The 26012-nt window shown below is 51.9% G+C and overlaps 1 protein-coding gene across 1 annotated transcript in view; it reads right to left on the reverse strand.

Annotated features, from left to right (window-relative positions):
• The window catches only part of CENPI (centromere protein I), a gene marked incomplete at its 5' end in the record, with an annotated part of 160637 nt that overhangs the window by 75978 nt on the left and 58647 nt on the right, over positions 1 to 26012 (reverse strand). Inside the window, 2 exons of the mRNA XM_075324907.1 lie at positions 3591 to 3655; positions 11629 to 11743. Coding sequence (XP_075181022.1) covers positions 3591 to 3655; positions 11629 to 11743 — 180 coding nt within the window. The remainder of the gene's footprint in view (positions 1 to 3590; positions 3656 to 11628; positions 11744 to 26012) is intronic.

Below are 26012 nucleotides of genomic sequence, written 5' to 3' on the forward strand. Positions count from 1 at the left end.
ACCAGCAATGCGGAATGAAGGAGGTGGGCGGGATGTTATTTCCCGCTCATCTCCACCCCTCCGCTTCTATTGGGCAGCCACTTAGTGACGTCACGGTGAAGCCAAACGCACCTCCCCCTTGAAGGAGGGATTGTTCGGCGGTCACAGCGACGTCACCGACCAGGTATGTGCATGTGACGCTGCCGTAGTGATTATGTTCGCTTCAGCAGCAATCACAAGATATCGCGTACGATGGGGGCGGGTACTATCGCGCTGGACATTGCTAGCAAATGCTAGCGATGTCGAAACGTGTAAAGTACCCCTTAGTGTCCTGACTAGGGCTCTGGATGGGGGACCCAGTCAGGGTGTCCGCCACCAGTAAGCGTATACTCCCGAAAATGTTGCATGACAGAGCACACTGTGACTCCATCCGCACCATTATAGTCAATGGCACCGTCGGCGCATAATAACCCGTTTTGCGGGGGGTTCGGACGGAAGTCCCGACGGGATCACTAAACGGAAATCGGAACCCAGTGTGAAAATGGCCTGATGGTTTCAGATTTTAATGTGTTTTTATAAACAAGCAACTTTGCCAATTACTATATATATATATATATATATATATATATATTTTTTTTTTTTTTTAAATATTCTGATGGCCAGCCTCCAAAATTTAGGCAACCCAGCTTTTGAAGACGTCTGTTTGTCAGCTCATGGCAGCATCTGCTTCCTTCTTCCCTGATCTGGCTACTGATTCTTTCCATTCTCATGGTCGGCCTCCAAAAGTAGGGATTATACTCAAATTTCCAAATATATATATATATATATATATATATATATATATACAGTGCCTGCAAGTAGTATTCAACCCCCTGCAGATTTAGCAGGTTTACACATTCGGAAGTAACTTGGCATTGTGACATTTGGACTGTAGATCAGCCTGGAAGTGTGAAATGCACTGCAGCAAAAAAGAATGTTATTTCTTTTTTTTTTTTTTTTTTTAAATTGTGAAAAGTTTATTCAGAGGGTCATTTATTATTCAACCCCTCAAACCACAAGAATTCTGTTTGGTTCCCCTAAAGTATTAAGAAGTATTTCAGGCACAAAGAACAATGAGCTTCACATGTTTGGATTAATTATCTCTTTTTCCAGCCTTTTCTGACTAATTAAGACCCTCCCCAAACTTGTGAACAGCACTCATACTTGGTCAACATGGGAAAGACAAAGGAGCATTCCAAGGCCATCAGAGACAAGATCGTGGAGGGTCACAAGGCTGGCAAGGGGTACAAAACCCTATCCAAGGAGTTGGGCCTACCTGTCTCCACTGTTGGGAGCATCATCCGGAAGTGGAAGGCTTATGGATCTACTGTTAGCCTTCCACGGCCTGGACAGCCTTTGAAAGTTTCCACCCGTGCCGAGGCCAGGCTTGTCCGAAGAGTCAAGGCTAACCCAAGGACAACAAGGAAGGAGCTCCGGGAAGATCTCATGGCAGTGGGGACATTGGTTTCAGTCAATACCATAAGTAACGTACTCCACCGCAATGGTCTCCGTTCCAGACGAGCCCGTAAGGTACCTTTACTTTCAAAGTGTCATGTCAAGGCTCGTCTACAGTTTGCTCATGATCACTTGGAGGACTCTGAGACAGACTGGTTCAAGGTTCACTGGTCTGCTGAGACCAAGATCGAGATCTTTGGTGCCAACCACACACGTGACGTTTGGAGACTGGATGGCACTGCATACGACCCCAAGAATACCATCCCTACAGTCAAGCATGGTTGTGGCAGCATCATGCTGTGGGGCTGTTTCTCAGCCAAGGGGCCTGGCCATCTGGTCCGCATCCATGGGAAGATGGATAGCACGGCCTACCTGGATATTTTGGCCAAGAACCTCCGCTCCTCCATCAAGGATCTTAAGATGGGTCGTCATTTCATCTTCCAACAAGACAACGACCCAAGGCACACAGCCAAGAAAACCAAGGCCTGGTTCAAGAGGGAAAAAATCAAGGTGTTGCAGTGGCCTAGTCAGTCTCCTGACCTTAACCCAATTGAAAACTTGTGGAAGGAGCTCAAGATTAAAGTCCACATGAGACACCCAAAGAACCTAGATAACTTGGAGAAGATCTGCATGGAGGAGTGGGCCCAGATAACTCCAGAGACCTGTGCCGGCCTGATCAGGTCTTATAAAAGACGATTATTAGCTGTAATTGCAAACAAGGGTTATTCCACAAAATATTAAACCTAGGGGTTGAATAATAATTGATCCACACTTTTATGTTGAAAATGTATTAAAATTTAACTGAGCAACATAACTTGTTGGTTTGTAAGATTTATGCATCTGTTAATAAATCCGGCTCTTGTTTGAAGTTTGCAGGCGCTAACTTATTTGCATCTTATCAAACCTGCTAAATCTGCAGGGGGTTGAATACTACTTGTAGGCACTGTGTGTATATATATATATATATATATATATATATATATATATATATATATATATATATATATATATATATATATAATTTGTAACTACCCTGGTCTGTTGCTTGTGTCATCCTGGTACCCGTATTTTTGGGGGATTTAGGTCCTGATTTTGTATTTGTAATTTGAATACCCAAATGCTTCTCAATTTTGTTCTTGACTTTGACCCTTTCTCTACTAGCTCGCTCCACCAGCCAGCAGTCATTGTGTGACCGAAATTCAGGAGACCCTGCTTAAATGGTATATCTGGAACTTTAAAAAAAAAAAAAAATATATATAAAAAATAAAATAAATAATTGAATAAAATAAATATATAAATAAAAGGCCCAAGCACTAACAGACAAGTAATTGATACTTTCCTGCCTGTTGTGCCTGATGCCATTCTTCGCTGGCACAAAACGGTCCTGCTGGTGACACAGCGGCTTCGTCAACAGAGCGGAGGCTTATTTTCCGCTCTATAGGTGCAGCGGGACAGCAAATACCATGCGGATTCATAGCCAGCTTCCTAGGGGAAGTTGCCACTTTGTTGCCGCGACGTCAGCGAAAGCAGCTGAATCACCGGCAGGAGCGTTGCAAGCGAACAACGCCGGTGGGCACAACTGGCAGATAGGTAGAAACTACCTGCCTGTTGGTGCTTAGGAACAATTTTTTTATGACGTCCAGGATATACCCTCTATGTTCAGATCCCTATATAAAGGGTGATAACCAAGATTCCCCTGGGACCTGCTTAACAGAGTGACTTGTACAAAGCCTGTCCATGGGAGCCCTATTAAGAGCTAATAGACTACTACTAACAAATCGAGCTCCATTACAATTATACCAGCAATCAGATCAAAGTTTCAAGTTGCCCTGAAGGAGGAAAAAAAAAAAAATAATCAAAGATTGTTAAAAAAAAATAAAAAAAAATCTCTCTCTTTGATCTGTGGTATTGGAGGACACAAGACCACAATCTGTCCTCTCTCCATCAAGACTCCAAACTCCCTCCATCTGTCTAAATGTCTGGATGCTCCTGTTGACAGTATCAGCTGTGCTCCTGCCATAGCTATTGTGAATATCAATGACAGAACTGTGTGATATAAGGGGTTAATATAAGCTTAGTTTAATGAAGAAGACTAAAAGGCAAAAAAAACAACTCACTTTTCCACTCATAGCCTGTGAAACAAAGAGTTTGTGAAGAGTCTCACACAAAACTACTTCAATGTCTAAAAAAAGAAAAGAAAAAGAAAGTTAACATTGTACTAATAATTACAGAAATATGGTACAATTATGCATTTCTACATATGAGAAATCCATTTAAAGGGAACCTGTCACCAGATTTGGTGACTATAAGCTGCCACCACCAGTGAGCTCTTATATACAGCATTCTAACATGCTGTATATAGGAGCCCAGGCCGCTGTGTAGAACATAAAAAACACTTTATAATACTCACCTAAACGATTGCTGCGGTGGAGTTGGGTCATATGGGCGTCTCCATTCTCCAGCGCCTCATCTTTCGGCCATCTTTGTCCTATATCTTCCGAAGCTGGGGTGCATGACGCATCCTACGTCATCCACACTCGCCAGCATTGAGGTCCTGCGCAAGCGCACTTTGATCTGCTCTGAGCAGGGAAGATCAAAGTATTGTAGTGCGCCTGCGCAGGACCAGTGAGTGTGTATGACGTAGGACGCGTCATGCACACAGGCTTCAGAAGGAGGACGAAGATGGTCGAAAGAGGAGGCGCCGGCACCGAAGAACGGAGACACCAATATGACCCAACTCCACCGCAGCGACCGTTTAGGTGAGTATTATAAAGTGTTTTTTACATTCTACACAGCGGCCTGGGCTCTTATATACAGCATGTTAGAATTATGTATATAAGAGCCCACTGGTGGTGGCCGCAGCTTTTAGGCCCCAAATCTGCTGACAGGTTCCCTTAAAATATGATCTCTTGCCGGGTCTTTCCTTCCTCATAGAGAAACGTACAAGATTTTGTATTGTCTGCAGTTCTTTCTTTTTTTTGGCTTTCTCTCATGGACTTTCATAGAAGAGGTTCCTCATAGGATTTATCCTTTTTCGAATACCAGACTCTGGAGGAGTAAATCTGAAGCTATGAGGTAACTACAACTAACAGGTTCTGCTATAACCCAACATACAGTATTATTAGTGCCTCTATAAAGATTTAATAGCTCAATGTGAAAGGAGATATGGAAATATTCTAACCAGTGCAATTTCTTTCATACTGGGTTGCCGCAAAGATTTATGATATTTAAGGGTGTAGGGTGGCACAGTGAATGTACAGTAAAGAACCCTCTGCATGGGCGGACCCAGCAAGAAGGAGGGTCACTTTTCTAATTCTGCCTCAATGGTTGTGTGTATAAAAGAATTGGTGATGGTAACACAACTTGGGAACCTGTACACTTTCTGCCCACGTTCCTAGACAAATCACACACGGAAGGGCTCTCCAAGTTGTGCTGCTTCCTGCCCAGTTGTTATTTGCGGAAAAAGGTCTATGCCGTCAATCCTCTAAGGTTAACAGAATGCAGCACACGGGCAATGCTAGATTCACCGGATACAGAGGTTAAAAAAGAGAATTTTGTTTACTTACCGTAAATTCTTTTTCTTATAGTTCCGTATTGGGAGACCCAGACATTGGTGTATAGCTTTTGCCTCCGGAGGACACACAAAGTACTACACTAAAAAGTGTAGCTCCTCCCTCTGAGCATATACACCCCCTGGAGAACCAGATCTAGCCAGTTTAGTGCAAAAGCTGAAGGAGAATAGCCACCCACAAGTAAAGACAGAGCAAGAACCGGAACAACCGGAGACTCTGTCCACGACAACAGCCGGTGATAACACGCGGAACAAGAAACTGCCAACAGGCAACAGGGAGGGTGCTGGGTCTCCCAATACGGAACTATAAGAAAAAGAATTTACGGTAAGTAAACAAAATTCTCTTTTTCTTTATCGTTCCTATGGGAGACCCAGACATTGGGACGTCTCAAAGCAGTCCATGGGTGGGAATAAACAGAAAAACTGAGAAGTAGGCAGAGCTTAACTTCACAAATGGGCGACAGCCGCCTGAAGGATGCGTCTGCCGAAGCATGAGCATGCACTTGGTAGTGCTTTGAAAAGGTATGCAGGCTAGTCCAAGTGGCAGCCTGACAGACTTGCTGAGCCGTAGCCTGGTGCCTGAAAGCCCAAGAGGCACCGACAGCTCTGGTCGAGTGTGCCTTGATCCCCGGCGGGGGAGGCACCTGAGTACACTGGTAGGCATCGGAAATGGCCGACCTAATCCAACGAGCTAAGGTCGGCTTAGAAGCCGAGAGGCCCTTACGCCGACCTGTGGTTAGCACAAAAAGAGAGGTGCACCGCCTAAGAACAGCGGTGTGAGACACATAGATCCGAAGCGCCCGCACCAGATCCAGAGTATGCAACGCTTTTTCAAAGCGATGAACAGGAGCCGGACAACAGGAAGGCAGGGAAATGTCCTGGTTGAGGTGGAAAGGAGAAACCACCTTAGGGAGAAAGTCCGGAGTCGGACGGAGAACCACCTTGTCTTGATGAAAAACCAAAAAAGGTGACTCCGAAGAGAGCGCAGCCAAATCAGAGACTCTCCTGAGGGAAGTTATGGCCACTAGAAAGACCACTTTCTGTGAAAGACGAAACAAAGAAACCTCCCTAAGAGGCTAAAAGGGGGGTTTCTGCAAGGCCGTGAAGACCAAATTGAGGTCCCAGGGATCCAAGGGCCGCCGGTAAGGCGGAATGATGTGAGACGCGCCCTGCATGAAGGTGCGGACCTGAGCCAGCCGGGCGATACGCCGCTGGAACAGCACTGACAGAGCCGAGACTTGTCCCTTGAGGGAATTGAGGGATAGTCCTAGCTGCAGACCGGACTGTAGAAAGGACAGAAGGGTCGGCAAGGAAAAAGGCCAAGGAGCATGGCCGGAAGAGCGACACCAGGACAGGAAAATTCTCCAAGTCCTGTGATAGATTTTGGCCGAGGAAGACTTCCGAGCCCGAGTCATAGTGGCGATGACTTCAGGAGGAATACCAGAAGCCGTCAAGATCCAGGACTCAAGAGCCACGCCGTCAATCTGAGAGCCGCAGAATTCTGGCGGAAAAACGGACCTTGTGAGAGAAGGTCTGGACGGTCCGGAAGATGCCACGGCACCTCTACGGACAGATGGAGCAGGTCTGGGTACCAAGCTCGCCTGGGCCAGTCCGGAGCAATGAGGATGACCCGACGGCCCTCCATTCTGATCTTGCGCAGAACTCTGGGCAAGAGAGCTAGAGGGGGAAAAACGTAGGAAAGACGAAACTGGGACCAATCTTGAACCAGAGCGTCCGCTGCAAAGGCTTGAGGATCGTGGGAGCGAGCCACGTAAACCGGAACCTTGTTGTTGTGCCGGGATGCCATTAGATCCACTTCCGGAGTGCCCCACTTGCGGCAGATTGACTGAAACACTGCCGGATGCAGGGACCACTCGCCACTGTCCACGGTTTGACGGCTGAGATAATCTGCTTCCCAGTTTTCCACGCCTGGGATGTGGACTGCGGATATGGTGGACTTGGAGTCCTCCGTCCATTGAAGGATGCGTTGAACCTCCAACATTGCCAGGCGGCTGCGTGTCCCGCCTTGGTGATTGATGTAGGCAACCGCTGTCGCGTTGTCTGACTGGACTCGGATGTGCTTGCCCGCCAACAGGTGGTGAAAGGCTAGGAGAGCTAGAAGCACAGCTCTGGTTTCCAGCACATTGATCGAGAGGGCTGACTCGGACGGAGTCCAAGTGCCCTGCGCTCGGTGGTGGAGACATACCGCTCCCCAGCCGGATAGACTGGCATCCATGGTGAGGATCACCCAGGACGGGGCCAGGAAGGAGCGCCCCTGAGACAGAGAGAGGGGCCGAAGCCACCACTGACGAGAGCTCCTGGTCTGTGGCGACAGAGCCACTAGCCTGTGCAAGGAGGAAGTCCGCTTGTCCCAACAGCGGAGAATGTCCAGCTGCAGAGGACGCAGATGGAACTGGGCAAAGGGAACAGCCTCCATTGACGCCACCATCTGACCCAGCACCTGCATTAGGTGCCTGATGGAATGACGGCGGGGCCTCAGCAGAGAGCGCACCGCCAGATGGAGGGACTGCTGTTTGACTAAGGGCAGCTTCACAAGTGCCGGCAGAGTCTCGAACTGCATCCCTAGGTACGTGAGCCTCTGGGTCGGAGTCAGAGTGGATTTGGGCAGATTGACAAGCCACCCGAATTGGGCTAGAGTGGCGAGAGTGAGCGAGACACTCCGCTGACAGTCTGCGCTGGATGAAGCCTTGACTAGAAGGTCGTCCAGGTAAGGAATCACTGCAAACCCCTGGAGGTGCAGAACCGCAACCACTGCTGCCATGACCTTGGTGAATACTCGAGGGGCCGTGGCTAACCCGAAGGGGAGAGCCACGAATTGGAAATGTTCCTCTCCGATTGCAAAACGTAGCCAACGCTGGTGTGAAACTGCAATTGGCACATGCAGATAGGCATCTCTAATGTCGATGGATGCCAGGAAATCTCCTTGGGTCATTGAGGCAATGACTGATCGCAGAGACTCCATGCGAAAATGCCGCACCTGAACATGCTTGTTGAGAAGCTTGAGATCCAGGATGGGCCGGAAGGAACCGTCCTTTTTGGGGACTAGGAAGAGATTTGAGTAGAAACCTCTGAACCGTTCCCGGGGCGGGAACCGGTACAATTACTCCGTTGGCCTGGAAGGATGCCACAGCCTGAGAGAAGGCGGCGGCCTTGGAGCAGAGGGGAGTTGACAGAAAAAATCTGTTTGGCGGGCTGGAAGAGAATTCTATCCTGTATCCGTGGGAGATGATATCCCGCACCCACTGATCGGAGACGTGTTGAAACCACACGTCGCCAAAGTGGGAGAGCCTGCCACCGACTAAGGACGTTGCTGGCGCGGGCAGATAGTCAAGAGGAGGCTGCCTTAGTGGCAGCAGCTCCTGCGGTCTTCTGTGGACGCGCCTTTGTGCGCCAGTTGGATTTTTGGTCCTTGGCTGAGTTAGTGGACGAGGCCGAGGGCTTAGAGGATGACCAGTTGGAGGAACGAAAGGAACGAAACCTCGACTGGTTCCTACCCTGGGCAGGTTTCCTGGTTTTAGTTTGTGGCATGGAAGTACTCTTCCTGCCAGTAGCTCCCTTAATAATTTCATCCAGTTGTTCACCGAATAGCCTGGATCCAGCAAAAGGGAGTCCAGCAAGGTACTTCTTTGAGGAAGCATCTGCCTTCCACTCTCGAAGCCACAAGATCCTGCGGATAGCGAGGGAATTAGCCGAAGCCACCGCAGTGCGGTGAGAAGCCTCCAGCATGGCAGACATGGCATAGGATGAAAAAGCTGAAGCTTGGGAAGTTAAGGCAACCATTTCGGGCATAGATTCCCTGGTGAGGGAATGCATCTCCTCTAGAGAAGCAGAGATGGCTTTGAGAGCCCACACTGCTGCAAAAGATGGGGAGAACGAGGCCCCTGCCACCTCATATACAGATTTGGCCAGAAGGTCAACCTGGCGGTCAGTGGAATCCTTAAGAGAGGTGCCATCAGCCACTGATACAACGGTCCGGGCTGAGAGTCTAGACACCGGAGGGTCTACCTTTGGTGAATGAGCCCACTCCTTTCCACCTCTGGTGGAAAGGGAAAACGGTCATCAGAACCACGCTTTGGGAAGCGTTTGTCAGGACAGGCCCTGGGCTTGGTCACAGTGGCCTGAAAACTGAAGTGGTTAAAGAACACACTCCTTGTCCTCTTAGGCAAGGTAAACTGGTGCTTTTCTGCCAGAGAGGGTTGCTCCTCTGATACTGGCGGATTGAGGTCCAGTACAGAATTAATGGACGCAATCAAATCACTAACATCTGAGTCACTTTCGGACAGATCAATGGGGCACATGGAGGTAGCCTCCGAGCCCCCAGTAACGGCATCCTCCTCGTCCTGCGAGTCAGCTCTTGAATCAGAGCCGCGGGACGAGGAAGGAGAGGGGACCCTGCGTCTCCTTTTAGGAGGACGGGGTCTGGGACCAGATGATGAATCCTCTGTGAGCTCCGCTGAGAGAGCCCTAGCAGCAGAGGCACCCTGTGAAGGGGGCTGATGCATGTACAGCAAAGTCCGGGACAGCTGTCCAATGGAGTCGGCAAAAGACTGGGAGATTGACCTAGAGAAGGATTCTACCCAAGCCGGGGGTTCAGCCACAGGAGCCGGAGCAGCCGGAGAGACCACTGGGGGGGCGATTCCAGGCTGAGGCATTGTCAGGGCAGAGCAGGCATCACAATGTGGATATGTGCTCGGTTCAGGCAGCACGAGCTTACATGCAGTGCATACTGAATATAGCTTTGGAGCCTTGCTCCTCGTGTGAGACATGCTGCTGAAGTGGGGGCTCTTGCCAGAGTGACCCCCAGAGAGTATATACGGAGACCCACAACCAGAGGTGTGGCTTACCAGACCGCTGGAGCGGTGTTGTGTGCCCTCCAGATCTCAAAGCCCGGACCCCCAAGCACCTCAGCAGGGATGCTGCAGCCAGTGCTGATTGCAGAGAAAACGCTGATAAAATGGCGCCGGAGCGAGGAGAGGGGGCGGGGCAAACCCTGAGAGCGGGATCTGGAGGGCCAAAGAGACTTACAGGGGAGGAGACATGTACTCAGTGAGGAGTGTCTCTCCCCTGTGCAGAACGGCCGCTGGGCGGAGCCACACTGTCCCTCTGCATGAATGACATGCGAGGGTAGTGAAACCGAAAGTAGGCCTCCGGCGAAGCCGGGGCCTAAATTTGAGCGGTGCGCCGGCGCGCAGGCACCATCGGCGCGGTTCTCAGGCGACAGCCAGAGAACCCGCCGGAAATGTCACAAAAAACACTCAGCACACTCTCCCCACATAATAAAAGTACAGGGACCCCCAGAACATAAACGTCTCAGGTACTTAGCTTGCTGAGACGCAGGGCCATGTCCCTGGGGATGAGTGCTCCGTCCAGCAGGATCCTGAAGGGCTGCGGATGGAGACCGGTCTCCTGCAAAGCATGGAGAACCGTGCTGGCTCCCACTTCAAGCCAGAGCCCGAGGGATGGTGAAGGAGCGCGGCATGTAAGGCTCCAGCCTTGGAATCAACCTTAACAACACCGCCGACACAGTGGGGTGAGAAGGGACATGCCGGGGGTCCAAACTTGGACCCGCTTTTCTTCAAAATCTTTCCAAAAATGAAAAATCAGATGAGAATGCATGTGTGGATGTATGCCTCCTGAACACAAAGCAATGAACTGGCTAGATCTGGTTCTCCAGGGGGTGTATATGCTCAGAGGGAGGAGCTACACTTTTTAGTGTAGTACTTTGTGTGTCCTCCGGAGGCAGAAGCTATACACCAATGTCTGGGTCTCCCATAGGAACGATAAAGAAAGGGTTTATTTGGCGAAAACAAGTTCTTTCCTATTTACTGGATAGGTGGTGGTAACGCATTGATCGGTGGGACACAATCACTGGGACCTGCACCAACCGGTAGAATCCCCAGGAGATTGAAGTGCTGGTGCACATGCTTATCTGAGCCTCCATTCATCCCTATGGGGCTGACAAGCACCGAGCTAGGGTTTTTTTTTTTTGGCAACTCCATAGAGAATGGAGCAGTGGTCAGGCATCTTACACACCACTCCATTTTTGTAATAGGGAAAAAAAAAAATCCCCCGATAGGGATAGAAAGTCCCCATCTACCGATTAGTGCAGGTAGACGGTCAGGATAAAATTAAGTTCCTCAATGGACGAGAAGGACTCTAAATGGATTAAGTTGAACATGGTTTGTCTACACGTTTCAAGGCAATCTAGACACTTTCTCAGGACAAAATCATAGTCCTATAGTTTTGTCCTGAGGAAGGGGCAAGATTGCCTTGAAACGCGGAGATAAACAGTTTTCAACTTAATCTATTTGCAGTAATTCTCGTCATTATTGAAGCCTTTATTCTCACCCTCTTATCCAGGATAAGACCCTACTGCGTGGTTTTCTTTTAGCTCTTTCTAGTATACAACGCTGCACAGATAACGGAGAGACGCCGACTTCTTTCTTCCACACTTCTGTTATGAAGCATGTACAATAGTAATGGATATACAACGTAATATCCCAAAAAATAGTTGTTCCATATACACCTGCAAAATTAATCAATTTGTATTTTCTTTTGCTCACCTGGGAAGGCATAAAGTGGAATCCTACAAATAAGCTGTAATATCTGAGTACGATAAATCCCATCCCACTGTGGTAGACATCTATGAAGAAATTCTTCAGTACCTGAAAGCCCTTCCTAATTGAAAGATTAAAAAAAAAGTCAGGTATAAGGCATGATTAAGACATTTTTTCCATCTTCAAGGCTTTCTAATGTTGGAGACTGCAGGAGGGGCACGCAATACCAGTGTTGAAACCATAAAAGTGCAAGCAGGTTGTGGGTTAGATGATAGATAATGCTTCCAGTCTATTTCTTGGCACCACCTTCTCTTCTAAAACGGTAAAGTCTCACTAGCCAAGAGTCTCAACCACATAATCCTCAACCTCATCCTCCTCCCTCCCACTATGGAGAGTCCAAGGAGACAACTTGAAATTCTGAGGAGCACTTTACCCTTTCCATTTATTGCTTCTTCTAGCCTCTCACCACGCATATCTCAAAAGGGACATGAGGAAATTGTGAGCGCTAGGCTAGGGCCACACGGGGCACTACTGCGATGCTCGCATGAGACTCGGCTCGCGCTGGCAGCACAACAGGAGCAGAGTGTCATGCGAGTGTGCCTGCGTCTGAGGTCCGACCCGGCAAGCGGACCTCAGCTGCGGGGGGAGGGCCGGCGATGCGGAGGGGCGGACCAGCACTGCAGAGGGGCGGGCCGTCACGGAGGAGGGGAGGGAGGGATTTCTCTCCCTCTCTCCTCCGTAGCCGGCTATTGTGATTCTCGCTCTGCACACGCGGTACACCGGTGTACCGCGAGTGCAGTGCGATTTTTCTCTCGCCCCATTCACTTGAATGGGTGCGAGAGAAAAGGGTCTCGCATTACAATCGCAGCATGCTGCGATTGTTTTCTCGGTCCGATTAGGGCTGAGAAAATAATCGCTCATGTGCGCTGACACACAGGCTAGAATTGGTCCGAGGGGAATGCGATGTTCTATCGCACTCCACTCGCACCAATTTAGGCCGTAATGCCCAAATATTTGTGCAGCCAAAGTCAGAAGAAGCAGACGGTGGGGGAACAGCAATTACTGTCTCAAGAGGTGAATGATGATGAGACACAGTTGCCAACAAATCATGCAAAGTCAAGTCAGGAGGCCCAGTGAGGAGGAAGTGGAAGACGAGGTGGTGGTGGTGATGAAGTCACTGACCTAACCTGGAAAGGTGGTATGCAGAACGAGCATAGTAGGAGGGGGAGGCGTCTGAAGCACTGCAACAGGCAGAAAGAGGCAGTGGGGTGACCAAAGGGAGAAAGCGGATAACTGTTCCCAAGACCACCTACATGCAAACCAGATCCCAAGCCAAGGATTAGGTGTTCCCCAGTATGGCGTTTTACAGAGAAAGAAACTGTCATTTGCAACCTGTGCAGTACTAAGCTCAGCAGGGGCCAGAACACTATAGCCTGACCATCAGCATACTCAGACACATGTCATCTAAACACCCATTTAGGTGGGCGAACGCCTGAGTCCACAATCAGTGTCTGCAGTTACACCACTGCTTCTTCCCTTGTTTAGAACTCAGCTGCAGATACCTCCCGCCCTGCACCTTTCATTGCATATTTACAACCACTATCAGCAACCACGTCCACTACCTTGTACCAGTGCAGCATCCAGCTGTCTCTACCCCAGGCCTTGGAACACAAGCGTAAATACCAAGCCACCCACAGGCCCAAACACTAAACAGCCACCTTTCCAGCCTGCTTGCCCTGGAAAAGTTGCCGTTTAGGCTTGTGTACACTGATGCTTTCTGAAATCTGATGGTAGCAGTCATCCACCGGTGTTTCGCCCCCGGCCACCACTATTTCTCCTGGTGTGCCGTCCCCTTAAAATTGTCAAAAAATTGAATCAAAGTCCCCTCTCTTCATCTTTGCTGGCTGTATTGCAATGCCTCTTAGTTATTTTAACAATGCCTCGCACTGAGTGTATACGCTTTCCCAGTTTTGGAGTCATTAGGTTTTTAAAACTGTACCAGAATTGACTCAGAGTTCCTCCTCCATGTCTCTTGCTGGCTTTATTGCAATCCCTTCTTGTAATTTAGGGATAGGGCTTGTACTAAGTGCATAGGCTTTACAAGTCGAAGGAGTACCACTCCTTAAAAATGGTAAAAAAGGGAATTTTGTTTGCTTACCGTAAATTCCTTTTCTTCTAGCTCCTATTGGGAGACCCAGACAATTAGGGTGTATAGCTTCTGCCTCTGGAGGCCACACAAAGTATTACACTTTTAAAAAAGTGTAACCCCTCCCCTCTGCCTATACTCCCTCCCGTGGACCACGGGCTCCTCAGTTTGGTGCAAAAGCAGGAAGGAGGAAACTTATAAATTGGTCTATGGTAAATTCAATCCGAAGGATGTTCGGAGAACTGAAGACCATGAACCAAAAGAACCAATCAACATCAACAACATGTGTACACAAAAGAACAACCAGCCCGAAGGGCACAGGGGCGGGTGCTGGGTCTCCCAATAGGAGCTAGAAGAAAAGGAATTTACGGTAAGCAAACAAAATTCCCTTTTTCTTTGTCGCTCCATTGGGAGACCCAGACAATTGGGACGTCCAAGAGCAGTCCCTGGGTGGGTAAAGCAATACCTCAATAAAAAGAGCCGAAAAACGGCCCCCTCTTACAGGTGGGCAACCGCCGCCTGGAGGACTCGCCTACCTAGACTGGCGTCTGCCGAAGCATAGGTATGCACTTGATAGTGCTTCGTGAAAGTGTGCAGACTAGACCACGTAGCTGCCTGACACACCTGCTGAGCCGTCGCCCGGTGCCGCAATGCCCAGGACGCACCTATGGCTCTGGTAGAATGGGCTTTCAACCCTGAAGGGGGCGGAAGCCCAGAAGTACGGTAGGCCTCGAGAATCGGTTCCTTGATCCACCGAGCCAAGGTTGACTTGGAGGCCTGAGAGCCCTTACGCTGGCCAGCGACAAGGACAAAGAGCGCGTCTGAACGGCGCAGGGGCGCCGTGCGAGACACATAGAACCGGAGTGCTCTCACTAGATCCAAAGAGTGCAAATCCTTTTCACACTGGTGAATTGGATTAGGGCAAAAGGAAGGTAAGGAGATATCCTGATTCAGATGAAAAGGGGATACCACCTTAGGGAGAAATTCCGGAACAGGACGCAGAACCACCTTATCCTGGTGGAAAACCAGGAAGGGAGCTTTGCATGACAGCGCTGCAAGCTCGGACACTCTCCGAAGTGACGTGACTGCCACCAGGAAGGCCACCTTCTGAGAAAGACGGGAGAGAGAGACATCCCGCAGCGGCTCAAAAGGCGGCTTTTGAAGAGCCGTCAGGACCCTATTAAGATCCCAAGGTGCCAACGGACGTTTGTAAGGTGGAACCATGTGGCAAACCCCCTGCAGGAACGTGCGGACCTGCGGAAGCCTGGCTAGACGCGTTTGAAAAAACACGGAGAGCGCCGACACTTGGCCCTTGAGAGAGCCGAGGGACAAACCCTTGTCCATTCCAGATTGTAGAAATGAAAGAAATGTGGGTAATGCAAACGGCCATGGAGGAACGCCGTTATCAGAGCACCAGGATAAGAAGATTTGCCAAGTCCTGTGATAGATCTTGGCGGATGTTGGTTTCCTGGCTTGTCTCATGGTGGCAATGACATCCTGAGATAACCCTGAAGACGCTAGGAGCAAGGACTCAATGGCCACACAGTCAGGTTGAGGGCCACAGAATTCAGATGGAAAAACGGGCCTTGTGACAGCAAGTCTGGGCGGTCTGGAAGTGCCCACGGTTGACCCACCGTGAGATGCCACAGCTCCGGATACCACGACCGCCTCGGCCAGTCTGGAGCGACGAGAATGGCGCAACGGCATTCGGACCGGATCTTGCGTAGTACCCTGGGCAGCATCGCCAGAGGGGGAAACACGTATGGCAGTCGAAACTGCGACCAATCCTGGACCAAAGCGTCCGCTGCCAGAGCTCTGTGATCCTGAGACCGTGCCATGAAGGCCGGGACCTTGTTGTTGTGTCGTGACGCCATGAGATCGACGTCCGGCATTCCCCAGCGGCGACAGATCTCTCGTCTGGGTGAAGAGACCATTCCCCCGCGTCCATGCCCTGACGACTGAGAAAATCTGCTTCCCAGTTTTCTATGCCCGGGATGTGAACTGCGGAGATGGTGGAGTCTGTGTCTTCCACCCACTGCAGAATCCGCCGGACTTCCTGGAAGGCTTGACGACTGCGAGTGCCGCCTTGGTGGTTGATGTAGGCGACGGCAGTGGCGTTGTCCGACTGGATTCGGATCCGCCTGCCCTCCAGCCACCGATGGAAAGCCAATAGGGCTAGATATACTGCCCTTATCTCCAGGATATTGATCTGAAGGGACGATTCTATTGGAGTCCAGGTTCCTTGAGCCCTGTGGTGGAGAGAAACCGCTCCCCATCCTGACAGGCTCGCGTCCGTGGTGACCATGGCCCAGGTTGGGGGTAGGAAGGATTTTCCCCGGGACAGAGATGTGGGTAGGAGCCACCACTGAAGTGATGTTTTGGTTGCGAGGGAAAGAGAGATGTTCTTGTCGAGGGAAGCAGCACTCTTGTCCCATTTGCGAAGAATGTCCCATTGGAGTGGCCGTAGATGGAATTGCGCGAACGGCACTGCCTCCATAGCTGCAACCATCTTCCGCAGGAAGTGCATGAGACGCCTTAAGGGGTGTGACTGACTCCGAAGAAGTGACTGCACCCCCGCCTGCAGAGAAAGCTGTTTGTCCCGCGGTAGCTTGACTAACGCTGGCTGGGTATGAAACTCCATCCCGAGGTAAGTCAGTGATTGGGTCGGCGTCAACTTGGATTTCGGGTAATTGATGATCCACCCGAACTGCTGGAGAGTCGCCAGAGTGACGGTAAGACTTTGTTGACACGCCACCAGAGAAGGGGCCCTGACTAGGAGATCGTCCAAGTAAGGGATCACCGAGTGGCCCTGAGAGTGCAGGACCGCCACGACGGATGCCATGACTTTGGTGAAAACCCGTGGGGCTGTCGCCAGGCCGAAAGGCAATGCCACGAACTGGAGGTGTTCGTCCCCGATGGCGAAACGCAGGAAACGTTGATGTTCGCGTGCGATCGGTACATGGAGATAAGCATCTTTGATGTCGATCGATGCTAGGAAGTCTCCTTGTGACATCGAGGCGATGACCGAGCGGAGAGATTCCATCCGAAACCGTCTGGTTCTCACATGTCTGTTGAGCAGCTTGAGGTCCAGAACGGGACGGAATGACCCGTCCTTTTTTGGCACCACGAACAAGTTGGAGTAAAATCCGCGACCACGTTCCTGAAGGGGAACGGGAATCACGACTCCTTCTATCCTTAGAGCGTCCACTGCCTGAAAAAGTGCGTCGGCCTGTGCGGGGGGTGGGGAGGTTCTGAAGAAACGAGCCGCAGGACGAGAGCTGAACTCTATCCTGTAACCGTGAGACAGAATGTCTCTCACCCATCGGTCTTGAACGTGTGGCCACCAGGCGTCGCCAAAGCAGGAGAGCCTGCCACCGACCGAGGATGTGGCTAGATGAGGCCGAGAGTCATGTGGAGGCCGTCTTGGAGGCAGTGCCTCCCGCGGCCTTTTGGGGGTGTGACTTGGACCGCCACGCATAGGAGTTCCTCTGGCCTTTCTCCGGCCGGTTGGACGAAGAGGATTGGGTCTTGGCGGAGGGACGAAAGGACCGAAACCTCGATTGGATTTTCCTCTGCTGAGGTCTCTTAGGTTTGGACTGGTGTAAGGAGGAGTCCTTTCCCGAGGATTCCTTAATAATCTCATCCAACCGTTCGCCAACCAAACGGTCGCCGGAAAAAGGCAAACCAGTTAAGAACCTTTTGGAAGCAGAGTCTGCTTTCCATTCGCGCAGACACATGGCCCTACGGACTGCCACGGAGTTAGCGGAAGCCACAGCCGTACGGCTAGCGGAGTCCAGGACGGCGTTCATGGCGTAGGACGAAAAATGCTGATGCCTGAGAGGTCAAGGAAGAAACCTGCGGAGCAGAATTCCGCGTGACGGCATTAATCTCAGTCAGACATGCCGAGATTGCTTGGAGAGCCCACACGGCCGCAAAGGCCGGGGCGAAAGACGCGCCCGTGGCCTCATAAATAGACTTCACCAAGAGCTCTATCTGTCTGTCAGTGGCATCCTTAAGGTATGAGCCATCGGCAACAGACACAACGGACCTAGAAGCCAATCTAGAGACTGGAGGATCCACCTTGGGGGAGTGTGCCCAGCCCTTAACGACTTCAGGTGAAAAGGGATAACGCGTATCTGTGTGCCGTTTAGCAAAGCGCTTGTCCGGGACCGCTCTGGGCTTCTGGACAGCGTCCCTGAAGTTAGAGTGATCAAAAAACGTATTGCGCGTACGTTTGGGGAATCGAAATTGGTGTTTCTCCTGTTGAGAAGCCGGCTCCTCTGCAGGAGGAGGTGGGGGTGAGAGATCCAACACCTGGTTGATGGACGAGATGAAGGGAATTTTGTTACTTACCGTAAATTCCTTTTCTTCTAGCTCCTATTGGGAGACCCAGACGATTGGGTGTATAGCACTGCCTCCGGAGGCCACACAAAGCAATTACACTAAAAAGTGTAAGGCCCCTCCCCTTCTGGCTATACACCCCCAGTGGGATCACTGGCTCACCAGTTTTAGTGCAAAAGCAAGAAGGAGGAAAGCCAATAACTGGTTTAAACAAATTCACTCCGAAGTAACCTCGGAGAACTGAAAACCGTTCAACATGAACAACATGTGTACCCGAAAAACAACCAAAAATCCCGAAGGACAACAGGGCGGGTGCTGGGTCTCCCAATAGGAGCTAGAAGAAAAGGAATTTACGGTAAGTAACAAAATTCCCTTCTTCTTCGGCGCTCCATTGGGAGACCCAGACGATTGGGACGTCCAAAAGCTGTCCCTGGGTGGGTAAAGAATACCTCATGTTAGAGCTGCAAGACAGCCCTCCCCTATATGGAGGCAACTGCCGCCTGCAGGACTCTTCTACCTAGGCTGGCGTCCGCCGAAGCATAGGTATGCACCTGATAATGTTTGGTGAAAGTGTGCAGACTCGACCAGGTAGCTGCCTGGCACACCTGTTGAGCCGTAGCCTGGTGTCGCAATGCCCAGGACGCACCCACGGCTCTGGTAGAATGGGCCTTCAGCCCTGATGGAACCGGAAGCCCAGCAGAACGGTAGGCTTCAAGAATTGGTTCTTTGATCCATCGAGCCAGGGTGGCCTTAGAAGCCTGCGACCCTTTGCGCTTACCAGCGACAAGGACAAAGAGTGCATCCGAACGGCGCAAGGGCGCCGTGCGGGAAATGTAGATTCTGAGTGCTCTCACCAGATCCAACAAATGTAAATCCTTCTCATACCGATGAACTGCATGAGGACAAAACGAAGGCAAAGAGATATCCTGATTAAGATGAAAAGAGGATACCACCTTCGGGAGAAACTCCTGAATGGGGCGCAGCACTACCTTGTCCTGGTGGAAGACCAGGAAGGGAGCCTTGGATGATAGCGCTGCCAGCTCAGACACTCTCCGAAGAGATGTGATCGCTACCAGAAAAGCCACTTTCTGTGATAGTCTAGAAAGTGAAACCTCCCTCAGAGGCTCGAAGGGCGGCTTCTGGAGGGCAACTAGTACCCTGTTCAGATCCCATGGATCTAACGGCCGCTTGTACGGGGGTACGATATGGCAAACCCCCTGTAGGAACGTGCGCACCTTAGGAAGGCGTGCCAAACGCCTCTGAAAAAAGACGGATAGCGCCGAGACCTGACCTTTAAGGGAGCCGAGCGACAAACCTTTTTCTAACCCAGATTGCAGGAAAGAAAGAAAGGTAGGCAATGCAAATGGCCAGGGAGACACTCCCTGAGCAGAGCACCAGGATAAGAATATCCTCCACGTTCTGTGGTAGATCTTAGCGGACGTGGGCTTCCTAGCCTGTCTCATGGTGGCAACGACCCCTTGGGACAATCCTGAAGACGCTAGGATCCAGGACTCAATGGCCACACAGTCAGGTTCAGGGCCGCAGAATTCCGATGGAAAAACGGCCCTTGGGACAGTAAGTCTGGTCGGTCTGGTAGTGCCCACGGTTGGCCGACCGTGAGCTGCCACAGATCCGGATACCACGCCCTCCTCGGCCAGTCTGGGGCGACGAGTATGACGCGGCTGCAATCGGATCTGATCTTGCGTAGCACTCTGGGCAAGAGTGCCAGAGGTGGAAACACATAAGGGAGCCGGAACTGCGACCAATCTTGCACTAGGGCGTCTGCCGCCAGCGCTCTTTGATCGCGAGACCGTGCCATGAAGGTTGGGACCTTGTTGTTGTGCCGGGACGCCATGAGGTCGACGTCCGGCCTTCCCCATCGGCGACAGATTTCCTGAAACACGTCTGGGTGAAGGGACCATTCCCCTGCGTCCATGCCCTGGCGACTGAGGAAGTCTGCTTCCCAGTTTTCTACGCCGGGGATGTGAACTGCGGATATGGTGGAGGCCGTGGCTTCCACCCACATCAGAATCCGCCGGACTTCCTGGAAGGCTTGCCGACTGCGTGTCCCCCCTTGGTGGTTGATGTATGCCACCGCTGTGGAGTTGTCCGACTGAATTCGGATCTGCCTTCCTTCCAGCCACTGCTGGAAGGCTAGTAGGGCAAGATACACTGCTCTGATTTCCAGAACATTGATCTGAAGGGTGGACTCCTGCTGAGTCCACGTCCCTTGAGCCCTGTGGTGGAGAAAAACTGCTCCCCACCCAGACAGACTCGCGTCTGTCGTGACCACCGCCCAAGACGGTGGTAGGAAGGATCTTCCCTGTGATAATGAGGTGGGAAGAAGCCACCACTGCAGAGAGTCCTTGGCCGTCTGGGAAAGGGAGACTTTCCTGTCCAGGGATGTTGACTTCCCGTCCCATTGGCGGAGAATGTCCCATTGAAGTGGGCGCAGATGAAACTGCGCAAACGGAACCGCTTCCATTGCCGCCACCATCTTCCCGAGGAAGTGCACGAGGCGTCTTAAGGAGTGCGACTGACTTTGAAGGAGAGCCTGCACCCCAGTCTGTAGTGACCTCTGCTTGTCCAGCGGAAGCTTCACTATCGCTGAGAGAGTATGAAACTCCATGCCAAGATACGTTAGTGATTGGGTCGGTGACAGATTTGACTTTGAGAAGTTGATGATCCACCCGAACGTCTGGAGAGTCTCCAGTGCAACAGTCAAGCTGAGTTGGCATGCCTCTTGAGAGGGTGCCTTGACCAGTAGATCGTCCAAGTAAGGGATCACAGAGTGTCCCTGAGAGTGCAAGACTGCTACCACTGCCGCCATGATCTTGGTGAACACCCGTGGGGCTGTCGCTAGACCAAATGGCAGAGCTACGAACTGAAGATGGTCGTCTCCTATCACGAAGCGTAGAAAGCGTTGGTGCTCTGTAGCAATCGGCACGTGGAGATAAGCATCCTTGATGTCTATTGATGCTAGGAAATCTCCTTGAGACATTGAGGCAATGACTGAGCGGAGGGATTCCATCCGGAACCGCCTGGCGTTCACATGCTTGTTGAGCAGTTTTAGGTCCAGAACAGGACGGAATGAGCCGTCCTTTTTTGGCACCACAAAGAGATTGGAGTAAAAACCTTGACCTCGTTCCTGAAGAGGAACAGGGACCACCACTCCTTCTGCTCTTAGAGAATTCACCGCCTGCAGAAGGGCATCTGCTCGGTCGGGATGTGGGGAAGTTCTGAAGAACCGAGGCGGAGGCCGAGTACTGAACTCTATCCTGTACCCGTGAGACAAAATGTCTGTTACCCACCGGTCTTTGACCTGTGGCAGCCAAATGTCGCAAAAGCGGGAGAGCCTGCCACCGACCGAGGATGCGGAGGGAGGCGGCCGAAAGTCATGAGGCAGCCGCCTTGGAAGCGGTACCTCCGGTTGCTTTCTTGGGGCGTGAGTGAGCCCGCCAGGAATCAGAGCTCCTTTGCTCTTTCTGAGTCCCTTTGGACGAGGAGAATTGGGGCTTGCCCGAGCCTCGAAAGGACCGAAACTTTGACTGCCACTTCCTCTGTGGAGGTTTGCTTGATCTGGGCTGGGGTAAGGAGGAGTCCTTACCTTTGGACTGTTTAATGATTTCCGCCAATTGCTCACCAAACAGTCTGTCTCCAGATAATGGCAAGCTGGTTAAACATTTTTTAGAAGCAGAATCTGCTTTCCATTCCTTTAACCACAAGGCTCTGCGCAACACTACAGAGTTGGCGGATGCCATTGAGGTACGGCTCGTAGAGTCCAGTACCGCATTGATAGCGTAGGTCGCAAACGCAGACATTTGCGTAGTTAGGGACGCCACTTGCGGCACTGCTGGACGTATGAGAGAGTCCACCTGTGCCAGACCAGCTGAAATAGCTTGGAGCGCCCACACGGCCGCGAATGCTGTGAGCAAACGACGCGCCGATAGCTTCATAGACAGATTTCAACCAAAGGTCCATCTGTCTGTCATTGGCATCTTTAAGTGAAGCCCCATCCTCCACTGCAACTATGGATCTAGCTGCAAGCCTGGATATTGGAGGGTCCACTTTTGGACACTGGGTCCAGCGTTTGACCACGTCAGGGGGAAAAGGATAACGTGTATCCTTAAGGCGTTTAGAAAAACGCTTGTCCGGATAAGTATTGTGTTTCTGGATGGATTCTCTGAAGTCAGAGTGGTCCAGAAAAGTACTCAATTTACGCTTGGGATACAGAAAATGGAATTTCTCCTGCTGTGCAGCTGCCTCCTCTGCAGAAGGGGCTGGGGGAGAAATATCCAACAGCCTATTGATGGCCGCTATAAGGTCATTTACCATGGCGTCACCATCTGGCGTATCCAAATTGAGTGCGGCGTCAGGACAAGACTCCTGATCACCCACCTCTGAACCCTCATATAGGGACCCTTCTCGCTGAGACCCTGATCCGCGTGATGACGTGGAGGGTCTCTCCCAGCGAGCTCGCTTAGGCGGACTGGGACTGTCATCGGAGTCAGAGCCCTCAGCCTGTGATGCCTGGGACCCCCTTGAAGTACGGATTAGTTCCAACTGAGGGGGACCGGGGAACATAGACACAGCAGTGTCTATGGTCTGAGCAACTGGCCTGGACTGCAAGGTTTCCAGGATTTTTGTCATAGTCACAGACATTTTATCAGCAAAGACTGCAAATTCTGTCCCCGTCACCGGGGCAGGGTTCACAGGCGCCTCTGCCTGGGCTACCACCACAATAGGCTCTGGCTGACGAAGTGCCACTGGGACTGAACACTGCACACAATGAGAGTCGTTGGAGCCTGCTGGTAGATTAGCCCCACATGCTGTACAAGCAGTGTATACAGCCCGTGCCTTGGCACCCTTGCGTTTTGCGGATGACATGCTGTTGTCTCCTCAAAGCAATATAGGGTGTACAGCCAAGAAGCGACCTTACAGTGCAGTATATAAATATATCTAGACACAGCAGTGTCTATGGTACAGCGAAAAATATAACACTGTGGCACTAGTGGGGCCGCACGTATGTGCTGCTTACCGCCCGCTTAGCGCGGGTGTGTGGTCGCCAGAAACCCCTAGCCTGGGTCCCCCAGAGCCTGCGTCCGTTCTCCAGCCAGACTGCATGTGTATAATGGCTGCCGGCGTCCTGGGGAGCTGCAAGCCTGGGGGCGGGCCTAGGGCGTGCACAGAGAAAAAGCGCGAAGCCTGTGTCCTACTGTGCTCAGTGAGAGGGCTGGAGCATATAAATCGTGCTCCAGCCCTCGGCGCTGCCGATTGAACAACGTCTCTCCCCTACCCTGATTGACAGGGTGGGGGGCGTTAACGAAGCGGAGCTAGGCCGCAGAAAGCCGGGGACTAAAGTTAGAAGCGCCGCCGCCGTAAAAGCGCGGTCGGCGCGTCCCCGGCGCACTACAAGTCGCAGCTGCGCCGCCGCTCCAGGGGCGGTCGGCGCGGCGATCCACACACATAAAGTCCCCCAGTAATCTGCGGGGACTATAAGCCCAGCGCACAGCGCTACAGTCCCCGGCGCACTAGCACACCCAGCAAGCCTGGGGTGTGCGTGGCCTGCCATACGGGGACACAGAGTACCTGAAAGTTGCAGGGCCTTGTCCCTGAACGGCACTCCCACTCCACATCCAGCAGGTTCTATGGGTCTGTGGATGGAGCCCGGCCTCAGGGCTTGGTGGCCGGTAAGATCCCACTTCCTCAGAGCCCTTCAGGGGGATGGGGAAGGAAAACAGCATGTGGGCTCCAGCCTCCGTACCCGCAATGGGTACCTCAACCTTACAAACCACAAGTGAGGTGAGAAGGGAGCATGCTGGGGGCCCCATATGGGCCCTCTTTTCTTCCATCCGATATAGTCAGCAGCTACTGCTGACTAAACAGTGGAGCTATGCGTGGATGTCTGACCTCCTTCGCACAAAGCAGAAAACTGGTGAGCCAGTGATCCCACTGGGGGTGTATAGCCAGAAGGGGAGGGGCCTTACACTTTTTAGTGTAATTGCTGTGTGTGGCCTCCGGAGGCAGTGCTATACACCCAATCGTCTGGGTCTCCCAATGGAGCGCCGAAGAAAAGATCATTTACCAACGCGTCCCCCTCAGGGGCATCAAGGTTAAGGGTGAAGTCAGGGTCAGAGCCCTGAGCTCCCACGCCCGCCTCGTCTTCCTGAGAGTCCTCAAGCTGGGATCCAGAGCAGCGTGAGGAGGCCGGGGAAGAGTCCCAGCAAGGCCGCTTAGCCAGCCTGGGGCTGCGATCCAGGCAGGAGTCCTCCGCCTGGGACCTAGGGGCTATCCTGGGAGCGCGCTGCGGCGCGGACCGAGAAGGGCCTGGAGGAGACAAACTAACAGGGGCCGGGGCCTGTGAAGGGCCCGGCCTGGACTGCAATGCCTCAAGGAGCTTAGATGACCATTTGTCCATAGACTGTGCAATGGATTGAGAAAGTGACTGTGAGAGTGTCTCAGCGAAAGAGGCCAACAACGGTGCCTCTGTCCCTGCAGCCTGCTCAGGGGGAGCAGGGGGATCTACATGAGCCGAGGGTCCCACAAGTGCCCGAGGCTCCAGCTGAGCAAGCGTGGCAGGAGTCGAGCATTGCTCACAGTGAGGGTAGGTGGATCCCGCAGGCAACATAGCCCCACAAGAGGTACAGGCCGCGAAAAAAATCTGTGCCTTAGTAGCTTTGCTCCTTGTGGACGACATGCTGTTGTCTCTTAGGCGAGTGACCACTGAGGGTATATGGGAAAAGGGTATACAGCCTTTCCGAACAGATATATATATATATACCGGCACCCTAGGGGGACCAGCACCGGGTGACCGGTGTGGCTTACCAACCGCTAACGAGCGGAGTGTGACCTCCAGATTCCCTGTCGTAGATCCCCCGGAGCTGCAGAGCTTTGCCGCTGAGTAGCATCCACCGGCAGAATGCTAAAAATGGCCGCCGGAGCTCTCAGGGGGGGTGTGGAGCCGAGGGCGGCGCCAGCAAAGAGCGGGAATCTGGAGTCCCCAAGTGGTCAATGAGGGTGGGGGGAGACATGTAAAGATGCTCCAGCCCTCAAGCCGACGTCATGTCGGTAATCCCGCCCTTACCCCTGACAGGCAGGCCCGGGGGCGGGATTTTGCGCGACTAGGCCGCGGCGAAGCCGGGGACTAAATTTAAAGCCGTGCCCGACAAGCAGGCACGGTCGGCGCGGAAGTCCGCCGAAAAAAACAACGGACGGAACTACCGCGGCTTCCGGGGAGAAGGTGCGACCTCCCTCCCTGTACAGTCCCCACATGGGGACACAGAGTACCTCCAAGTTGCAGGGCCCGGTCCCTGGGGATGTAGAAGCTCCGGTCCGGCAGGTTCCACCAGGGGCTGCGGATGGAGCACGGTCCCAGCACGTGGATGACTGCTTAGGATCCCACTTCTCCCAGAGCCGCATAAGGGATGGTGAAGGAGACGGCATGTGGCTCCAGCCTCCGTACCCACAATGGGTACCTCAACCTTAACAACACCGCCGACATAGTGGGGTGAGAAGGGAACATGCCGGGGACCCCATCGGGGTCCTCTTTTCTTCCATCCGTCATAACTATGTATGAGAATGCATGAGTGGATGTGTGCCTCCTTCCACACAAAGCATAAAACTGAGGAGCCCGTGGTCCACGGGAGGGTGTATAGGCAGAGGGGAGGGGTTACACTTTTTTAAAAGTGTAATACTTTGTGTGGCCTCCAGAGGCAGAAGCTATACACCCTAATTGTCTGGGTCTCCCAATGGAGCGACAAAGAAAGAATGTTGTCTGAGGCCCTCCTCTATGTGTCTTCCAGGGAGTATTGCAGTCCCTCCTTTAGTGTTTGGCAGCCTTTGCACTTAGTGCGTACGCTTTATAGGTCTAGGAGTCCCACTAACTAACAACGTTAATAGAATA

This window comes from Anomaloglossus baeobatrachus, chromosome 9 (assembly GCF_048569485.1).
Source record: "Anomaloglossus baeobatrachus isolate aAnoBae1 chromosome 9, aAnoBae1.hap1, whole genome shotgun sequence".
Classification (NCBI taxonomy): Eukaryota; Metazoa; Chordata; class Amphibia; order Anura; family Aromobatidae; genus Anomaloglossus; species Anomaloglossus baeobatrachus.